Source organism: Vespa velutina, chromosome 6 (assembly GCF_912470025.1).
Source record: "Vespa velutina chromosome 6, iVesVel2.1, whole genome shotgun sequence".
NCBI lineage: Eukaryota > Metazoa > Arthropoda > Insecta > Hymenoptera > Vespidae > Vespa > Vespa velutina.
In genome coordinates, this window is record NC_062193.1 from 9,732,516 (window position 1) to 9,742,169 (window position 9,654).

General features: G+C 43.3%; 1 protein-coding gene across 4 annotated transcripts; it reads left to right on the top strand.

Annotated features, from left to right (window-relative positions):
- The first annotated feature begins 3,985 nt into the window (after positions 1–3,985).
- On the top strand, positions 3,986–9,592 carry LOC124950140 (elongation factor 1-alpha). Of its 4 annotated transcripts, XM_047496450.1 has the most exons (5): positions 3,986–4,303; positions 4,807–4,887; positions 6,599–7,441; positions 7,633–8,126; positions 8,294–9,592. In XM_047496450.1, exons 3-5 carry the CDS (start codon positions 6,619–6,621, stop codon positions 8,360–8,362), a joined length of 1,386 nt encoding a protein of 461 aa, XP_047352406.1. In that variant the 5' UTR covers positions 3,986–4,303; positions 4,807–4,887; positions 6,599–6,618; the 3' UTR covers positions 8,363–9,592. The 4 variants fall into 4 exon arrangements, with proteins under 4 accessions (XP_047352406.1, XP_047352404.1, XP_047352405.1 ...); XM_047496448.1 differs by lacking the exon at positions 4,807–4,887; XM_047496449.1 differs by lacking the exon at positions 3,986–4,303 and having other exon boundaries at positions 4,346–4,887.
- Positions 9,593–9,654: the final 62 nt, after the last annotated feature.

Consider the following 9,654-nt stretch of genomic DNA (forward strand, 5'->3'; position numbering starts at 1 on the left):
TCCGTTTAAAGACGGTTCGACGATTCGAGTTCAGAGTCCTTCGAGAGGTAAATGGCCCTTGTGCGTTCTTTCGTTCGCCTTGTCAGCGCGTGCACGAAAAAAGCTCTCATCCCGAAGAATGCAATAAAACGAAATCCCTGTGAAACGAGTCGAAGCTAACCTAACGCAACGCACGAGATCAGAGGTCGAGCACGTGCTAACTATAAATAATTCCCGAGTGCTACTTCGTTCAAAACACTGTGCGGTACGATGGTGGATTCGGTCGTGCCCTCTCTCCACCTCGCGGCATGCTCCTTTAGCGGCGTCCTAGTCTACCCTACCTCCATGAAGCAGCAGGTGTTTGCATAGAGCATGTAATATTATTTTAAGATAAATCTCAGCGATCATCGTTAAACACAAATGAATACTTGTTAAAACGGAGAAAAGGTTGAATCGTATAAAGTCGATTTTACAGTGGCGAGAAGAGGAAACTTTTCTTTAGCTCCATTGGCACGTAAAACGGAATGTCGGGGTAATTAATTAAAGGGAATTTGCGTCGATGGAATGACGTAATTGTACCGGACTTTGCTCATAAAATTAAAGAACCTTTCCCAAGTTGAACGACGCAGTTACCGCTATATATCGAGAAAGAGTTTCAAGGGACGCGGGACGACGAGGAGATGTATAACCATTCTTTATTTTATTTTTCAATAACAATCTACAGAGATATGCGGATACTTGGTGCGCGTTGAATTGCACCAATTAAAGATAATATGAAATATATTAATATTTCGAGTGCGCCGAGAACGCGACCATTGGAAAAGTGAGAAGCGAACATTCCGCGGCTCGTCGCGACGTTTCAAGTGAGGTAGTATAAATAAATAAAGATAAACGACTTCGTCTTCGGTTGGGGACAAGGGCGATACGTGGCGCCTCGTCAAGGTCACGATTAAAAAAATGTTCGTCGACTTTTGGGTGAACGACTCGACACACAGTGTCTTGTGCTTCTCTGTTTCTAAGGACAATCGTCGCGAGATACTTAACGTCCCTGCGACCTTATATAAAGACGTATGATAAAGCTATTCGATCTAATAATTCTTTCTCGCTAATATCAAAGAATTATCCTTTCGCCGGTGAGACAAGATTCGAACTATCATTTCTCATTTCCTGGTATATCCTTTGGCCGGCGTCGTAGAAGCTACGTCGTAGATACCCTAACGTCCACATATATGGAAATTCTCTGTACGCGCGCGCGCACGATCGGACGTTTCAATGATCGCACGAAATTCGGCATAATTCATTCATGGGCCCTCATAAATTTCGTGCTCGGACGAGTCATTGCGCGGAAAGCGTAGATGCGAGGATAAATTTGTGTGTTCGCGTCGGCGAACGATTTACGCGAGAGGACTGGCTTTTCCGTAAATCGACTAAAATATCCGGCTCGGCTAGCCGGAGCCTTGAAAAAATGAAAAGTGAAAGATGAAAGATGAAAAATGAAATACGTGCGCGCGTATAACGACCTCATCGATATTCTTTTCTTTTTCGTTTCGAGATTTCGGCCTGGCTCGATTTCGTCGTCGCAACTAACGAATTCGCGTTCGCAACTCGCGATATTTTTCCCGAAAATGTCCATCTATGAAGAATCGAGTTTCCTTCCTTAAAATAATATCGACGATACGTCAAACGACGGGCCGTCACAGAAATTTCGGAAGATTCATCGTAACTCGCAGGCGGACACGGAAATCGCTACTACGAATTATTTTCGTTCGCCGCGTATTATTTCTGGCCGTGTGCGTCATGCTTTTGGATTCCAAGTTTACTACCACTAATCGTTGATCTTTCGAACAACAAATCCTTCGGTATTTCTATCGCTTCGTCTATATTCGTTCGTTTTTAGGAGACAAACGAACGATCGAAATGCCAAGCGAGTTTTGACGATATCGTCCATTTTCAGATTGAAGAAATAATCTTGAGTATCGCCATATAAAATATATTCGTCCCATCGGACGACGAGTCGAGTACGCGCGGATGCAATTTTATAGATTTATCAAGTTTAGTAAAAACGAATCACGTTGCCGATCGTTCATCACGTCTATGCGACGGCACGTTTATCGATCCTGTAACCCGGCCACGTCGAATCCCCGTCCTATCCAATCTCTCCGCCATCGAGAGCAAAATATCAAAGAAAAGTGACGTTTTATTTGGCGGTAGACCTTATAAAATTCAATTCGATGAATAGTTGCATCGCAACAAAATGACTTCTCGAGAGTGAAAGAATGTCGATATCAAGGGAGATCCTTTTGAGAAGCGAACGGAGTGAAACGGGAAATTAATGGTCAAAGTTTAACTCGTTCTAAGATCAGTCGATATTTTCTTGTTACGTCTTAATAGGTAGATAGGCGCTTAAGTATATGAATACTCATTAAGTATACATAGGATATATAGAACGAGCCCTATAATATAACGACCTGTCGCGGGATGTATGAGACCGCTGTTATGTATATTCATTCAATAATTGCTCGTCCGTTCGATGATTAATGAGGCATTTCACAAAGCCTCGGTTTAGACAAAACATAGCGTAGCGTAAGCGCGTTCTAGGTATGACCATTGTGGGTCGATATACCGTATAGCGGGAACGTTAGGCGAGAGGAGTCCCTTTTCTTTTTCCTTTTCTTTTTTATTTTACCAACGACGACCAACCAAAGTATCAGAGAATACTAAATTTATCGCTGTATCTATATCCGAAACTTGATTCGATTTAAGCAATATCAGCGCTCAATTCAACCTGATTCAATCGAATCATTCGAACTGTGTGTGCTCAAGTAATTTAACGAAGCTCGATCGGATAATCGGTAAAATCAGATATCAAAAGAATAAGGGATGGAATTATTGGAAGAATTCTCTTTAGTTAGCTATCCTCGCTACTCGAGATTTATCAAACGAAATACGAAATCTCCATGAGAACGTCAATACGGAACGTTCGATTTTAATTAAACGCGATTTTAATTGGCATACGCTTTATTTACGTTAAGCTATTTAGAATTTACAGGAGTCACGGATTTCTCTTTGCGTAGCGTGTTGTCACCTTGTATACGTACGTACATGCATGCGCGTATATACATCGAAGGAGAGAGAGAGAGAGAGAGAGAGAGAGAGAGAGAGAGAGAGAGAGAGAGAGAGAGAGAGAGAGAAGGAGATTATCTACTGACCTCGGATGAATCGGAATCGTGATCCATTCTCGCGTTCCTAGCGAATATCGCAACCGAATGGAATTGAATGCTTCAATGAGTTTTCCTGTAAATTGATCCGTAAATGAATGCACTCGTTCGATCGGACAGCCAAATTTGAGACTTACTAGAAAATGATTTCGATAATGTGCTACTAAATACACCGAGCGAAGCAACGAGCGATGACTTTGCAATGACAGTGTGCTTCTATTTTCGATTGGCTGCATCGAGCACGTGGTTAGTAAACTATAGCAATTCATTGACTTGGAAAAATTAAACATATATTTTAGATAATAATATTTAGAAAAAATGTTTCCATTCGGTATCAGTTTTCTTTTCCTTCACAACTATTAATGCATCGAATTCGTCGATATTTTCATTTTACATAAGTACGGTATGTACAAGTTTTAGAATATCTTCTAAGAAGACGCGAGTGATTTTTGCCAAATTTGCTACTCGAAAAAATTTCATAACTATTGTGATAAATATGCGCATCCATTTGTATCGTCGTTGTATCAGACACAGAGAGGAAGATCGAGCTTTTTTCATTCAAAGATACGGAAAAGAATTGCAGAAGAAATCGAAAAAAAAAGAAGAAGAAGAAGCGAGTTAAGCACTCATTGTGAAAGCCCTCTCGCGGTATTGAAGAAAAGCTACATGGTCAGCTCGATATTGCGAGATGGAAAGAGAAAAGAAGGTAGAAGAGAGGAGAGAGAGAGAGAGAGAGAGAGAGAGAGAGAGAAAGAGAATATAATAGACACGGTCGCTGGGCTTCCGTCGTCGGAAGCGCAAGCTCGAGGAAAGCTGACGCTTGCGCGAGTTTCGCTATGTTTTGCGAGCCGCGTGAATAGAGGTCGTTGGTGTCGTGTCGTCTCCGTTCACCCCCGATATTTCTTCTCTCTCTCTCTCTCTCTCTCTCCCTCTCTCTCTCTCTCTCTCTCTCTCTCTCTCTCTCTCTCCACCGTTCGCTGTGCTTTCACCCGCGACATATCACGGAACGGACGACGGAAAGTACGTGCAAAGTACATTCGTCAAATACTTCAACCCTTTGTTCTTTGTATTCTTCTTCTTTATTTCCATTCACTCTGCTACAGTTGGTGAGTAATGAACGAATATTCTTTATCTATCTGCTTGAAAAACTGACGGCCACAAGAGTCTCTCTTTCTCTATGAATCGACTCGCTCTAAAAACCCTTACTAATAATCCAGTTTCGCTTTTGAAATTCATTAAAGAGACAAAATATCGCGAAATGAGTTACGAATATTTTTTTATCGGATCGATAGAAAAGCTATCTAAGGATAATGACTGCAAGAGAGAGAGAGAGAGAGAGAGAGAGAGGAAGAAAAAGACATGGCCGGTTTTCCGGCTGTTCGTAAAAAAGAGATGGTGCGATATATTGATTCGAGGCGCCGCGCGTCGCGACCTACGAATCCGCCCTTAAGTCTCTCTGTCTCTCTCTTTTTAATATCAGCGAACAGCGCAAACTCTCTGAAACGCTAGTAAAGTTTTCACCGCGAACGGCGCAAAGTAAAAGCGTTTTTTGATCCACTTGGAGATTCTGTTTCTTGATCTTCTCCTCATTGTATTTCTAACGAGAAAGACTGGGATCGGCCATTACGCCGGGACGGCATTTTCCAAACGACGCGCAACGTCCCTTTATGCGCCGTGGCTTTAACAAAAGGTAACGCTTTATTATCAATTGCGATAGGTTAAGGACGATCGATCATTCTTATCTCTTATTTTAATGTACATTCTTTTATCCCTTTTATTTCCGCCTTCCGTTTCATTGCTTCAATGCGTCTTAAAATTTTCTTACGCGAAATGACGTAAATGAAAGAGATTAATAGATTATAATAAAGATAGATAAATGAATAATTGGAAAAAATGGTACCAATTACGATAGCGATCTTTCGACTTGGATCCAGGCCGTGACGGTAAAACGCCGAAAGAGAGAGACTTACGAAGAAGATTATTCAGTAAGGTTTCTCTCTGTCGCAGTGACAGAGCTAGGGAAACGTCGTTTCTTCGACGTGTTACTGTTAGAGACAAATACATAGGTGCATAGAAAGAGGAAGCGAGAGAGAGAGAGAGAGAGAGAGAGAGAGAGAGGATAGGAATCAAGAAATGGCTGCTTTCGTCGGGCTGTAGTCTATAATTAGAAGAGGCCAGTGTACGCGATATACATATACGCGAATTGTACTTGCACGTCGTGTAAGGTTGGTACCGTTCGATGTTCATGTTTTCCATTCCTCGATCTTTCCGAGACTTCCCTTAAAGAGATATAGAGAGAAAGGAGGACGGTTGGACGATGGCGAAATATCTAAAGGAATTTATATATTTTTTGTGCGTTTAGTTTCGAAGAACATTCGATTCGTTAATTCCTATGTCCTCCAATTTTTCTCTAGCCTCTTGAAACGAATCAATACCCACCCACCTTTCTTTAGCGATGCGTGAATGGATGCCCCAACCCCTCTGCCTTCTACTCTTCTTTCCTAACAACACGGGAATTTGGACGCTCGCTCCTCGTATCTCGCGCAATGTGTGATACATACATAAATAAGGTGTAAATATTTATCGTAAACGAAAAGTACGATGACCGGCATTGGACGTTACTGACAATTTAATCGTAATTTAACGTGACAAGTGAGAATCATCGACGCGCGGTCAACGTTATATGTATATTATTCTCTTTTCTTTTTCTTTCTTATCCTTTTCCATTCCTTTCGACGAAATATACATTTAACGACATCAAGTGAATTTATAAAAATGATAAATGTTATATCGTGGCAAGGGGCGCTCCTTAAGGTATAATAATTAAACGATAATTAAACGATAGATCGTCGAAGCAATGACGTGAGAAATAACTTGGAAGAAATAAAACATGCACACTTTGAAGGTTTAAGTGTTACACGTTTTTGAAACGACGTCTCGTAGTTTCAACAAGTAGTACACGATGATATATAGTCAGGCATTCCTCTTTCGCGAGCGTACGTTGCCTCGATGAAATAGTTGCTATCGTCAACAAAGTGATAATATCGAACGACGTAGAAGTAGACATTTTTAAAACGTACTCAATCTCTCTTAGCCTCGATACTCGACTCGAACGAGCATTTTCCGTAAACACGATCAGAGGGAGAGGGAACGGTTATAAACACGAGGGGAAACGATGGTACGGGGCGGTACGGGGGCGGTACGGGTGCCGTTGCTTACAAAGTAACTGACATGTACTGCGCATGCAACGAACTTTAACCCTTTATAGACCGACGCGACTCGTAAATAGGAACGACGTACGGTCCTTAATAACGCGTTTAGCTACGGTCGTATCCTACGAGATGCGATCTCAATGAAATGATTCGCTCGTTTCTTGTAACGCGAATTGTAATTCTTTTCAGATCGCTAAAGGTACGACGAGATGGGGAAAGAAAAAATACACATTAACATCGTAGTGATCGGTCACGTAGATTCGGGAAAGTCAACGACAACGGGTCATCTGATTTATAAATGTGGTGGCATCGACAAGCGTACGATCGAAAAATTCGAGAAAGAGGCCCAAGAGATGGGTAAGGGCTCGTTCAAGTACGCCTGGGTTTTGGACAAGCTTAAAGCCGAACGCGAGCGTGGCATCACCATCGACATCGCCCTTTGGAAATTCGAGACTGCCAAGTATTCCGTGACGATCATCGATGCCCCTGGTCACCGGGATTTCATCAAGAATATGATCACCGGCACGAGTCAGGCCGATTGCGCGGTCCTTATCGTAGCCGCCGGTATCGGCGAGTTCGAGGCTGGAATATCGAAGAACGGTCAGACGCGCGAACACGCCTTGCTAGCGTTCACTCTCGGCGTCAAGCAGCTGATCGTCGGCGTCAACAAAATGGACATGACCGATCCACCGTACTCGGAGAGTCGCTTCGAAGAAATCAAAAAGGAGGTGTCGTCTTACATCAAGAAGATAGGATACAACACGGCATCGGTCGCTTTCGTTCCAATTTCTGGTTGGCACGGCGACAACATGCTCGAGCCATCACCGAAAACGGTCTGGTACAAGGGTTGGAAGGTCGAACGTAAGGACGGGAATGCCGACGGCAAGACTCTGATCGAAGCGCTCGACGCCATATTGCCGCCATCCAGACCAACCGACAAGGCACTTCGTCTGCCTCTTCAGGACGTTTATAAGATCGGTGGTATCGGGACCGTGCCCGTTGGTCGCGTCGAAACCGGTATCCTTAAACCAGGTGCGTTCAACAATTACTCCTCGACCGATTTATATTATATTTATTAATCTCCGTTTCCTCCTTAACAGAGAGGAAAACAAAAAAAAGAAAAAAAAAAAAAAACAAAAAGAGAAAAAGAAAAAGGAAGGAAAAAAAAAAAGAAAGAAAAGAAACGAACCGTCGTCGCAAATAATACGGCAATTTTTTATCAGGTATGCTGGTGACCTTCGCTCCAGCTGCGCTAACCACCGAAGTGAAATCCGTCGAGATGCATCACGAGGCCTTGACGGAGGCCCTACCAGGCGACAACGTTGGCTTCAACGTGAAGAACATCTCGGTAAAGGAATTGAGACGCGGCTACGTTGCCGGCGATTCGAAAAATCAACCGCCTCGCGGCGCGGCCGACTTCACCGCTCAGGTCATCGTCCTCAATCATCCGGGACAGATCAGCAACGGTTATACGCCCGTCCTCGACTGTCACACCGCTCACATCGCCTGCAAGTTCGCCGAGATAAAAGAGAAATGCGACCGTCGTACCGGTAAAACCACCGAAGAGAATCCAAGAAGTATAAAGAGCGGGGACGCTGCCATCGTGATGTTGCAGCCGACCAAGCCGATGTGCGTCGAGGCTTTCCAAGAGTTCCCGCCTCTTGGCCGTTTCGCCGTCCGCGATATGCGTCAGACCGTTGCCGTGGGCGTAATCAAGGTACGACATACCCTACCCGTTTAGATTCTATTTCATTACGTCGCCGTATTCGAACGTTCAAATAATTCATAATATTATATATTCTCGTATAATAATAATAATATCAACTATCGAGAGTCCTTTTCTATTTCGAAGTTATTTCGTTTTCTTCTTTCTTCTCTTTCCAGAGCGTCACCTTCAAAGACACTCAGGGCAAGGTCACAAAGGCCGCGGAGAAAGCCCAGAAGAAAAAGTAACCATCAAGCTTTCTCGGAATCTCCAAGTTCGCTGGTCTGTCCATCGATGCCACCGCCAGGGTCTATTATTCCAGCAAGACGCAGTTTGCCACGACTGCTCCGTTTGATCCTCACTCGATTAATACCAAAAGGGAAAAGATGTTGTGCTTACCCCCGTTACATTATCCAGTAGTATTGAATCCGCGCATCTATCCAAACCTGCATATACAATTCACCCATGCCCCTCGCACGCCCCACATATGCTAGGGTTAATTGCGTTTTTACTTCATTATTACATCGACGATATGTGTCCATTTACAGGTAATTACTCGGTTTCCTTGGACTCTGTGTAGTTAGGTTTTTAAATTAATATATTCAAAGAAATACTCACGGGATGCGTCGTTATCGGTCACATTGCGGCCAACGATTCGGCGCTACGTACGAGGCAGCGTGGCTCGGCGGACGACGACAGCGACGACGACGACGACGACGACGACGACGACGACGACGACGACGACGACGACGACGACGGCGACCGTGACCGCGACGGCGACGGTGACGATAAAAAGAAGGAACGTGCGACTTGGAGGAGAAGATAATACAAACCTTTCTTGTACCAAGTCTTTTTTCATTCCATCGAACAAACGCACTTGCAAAGAAACAAGAAAGGATGGTATTATCGCGATATTGCAGTCTGATTTTTGGTTACCGTTAACAGAAATTTGTAACCTCGCTTAGAGAGCCCACGCTGCCTTGCATCCCCGTATTTTTAATCGATTCCTTTCGAAGAATTCGTTAAGGCTGATTTGTTCGAAGACTTGGTTGCCTCGCTGCAATTAATTTTACTACTTATATAAGGATATCTATATAGTTGGTAGGATATTAGGACCGTGCTCCTTCATCTATTATCTTTCTCTCTCTCTCTCCTCTCTCTCTCTCTCTCTCTCTCTCTCTCTCCCTCTCTCTTTCTCTATACTTGTCTATACTTATCTCTCGTAATCCGCACGGGTTGGCTCGACTTGACTCGAAACGAGATCGACAACTCGACAATTTTCGATAGCAAGCGCGCGAGTCTCCTTGCGTATTCATCACCGTTGATATCGGTGAATCCCCATTTTTCTTCACCACTCCATCCTCTTCGTCATTTCCTATCTAATTCCATATCCTCATAGACGCGTTCTATGATTGTTTTGCCCTTTAGCCAGTATTATGTTGGTGTAATAAAAAAAAAATTTAATTGCATCTGTCAAATCGTCTTTTTTCTTACCACCGACGATTTTTCTTTGGATCATGATAATATTACAACAGTATTC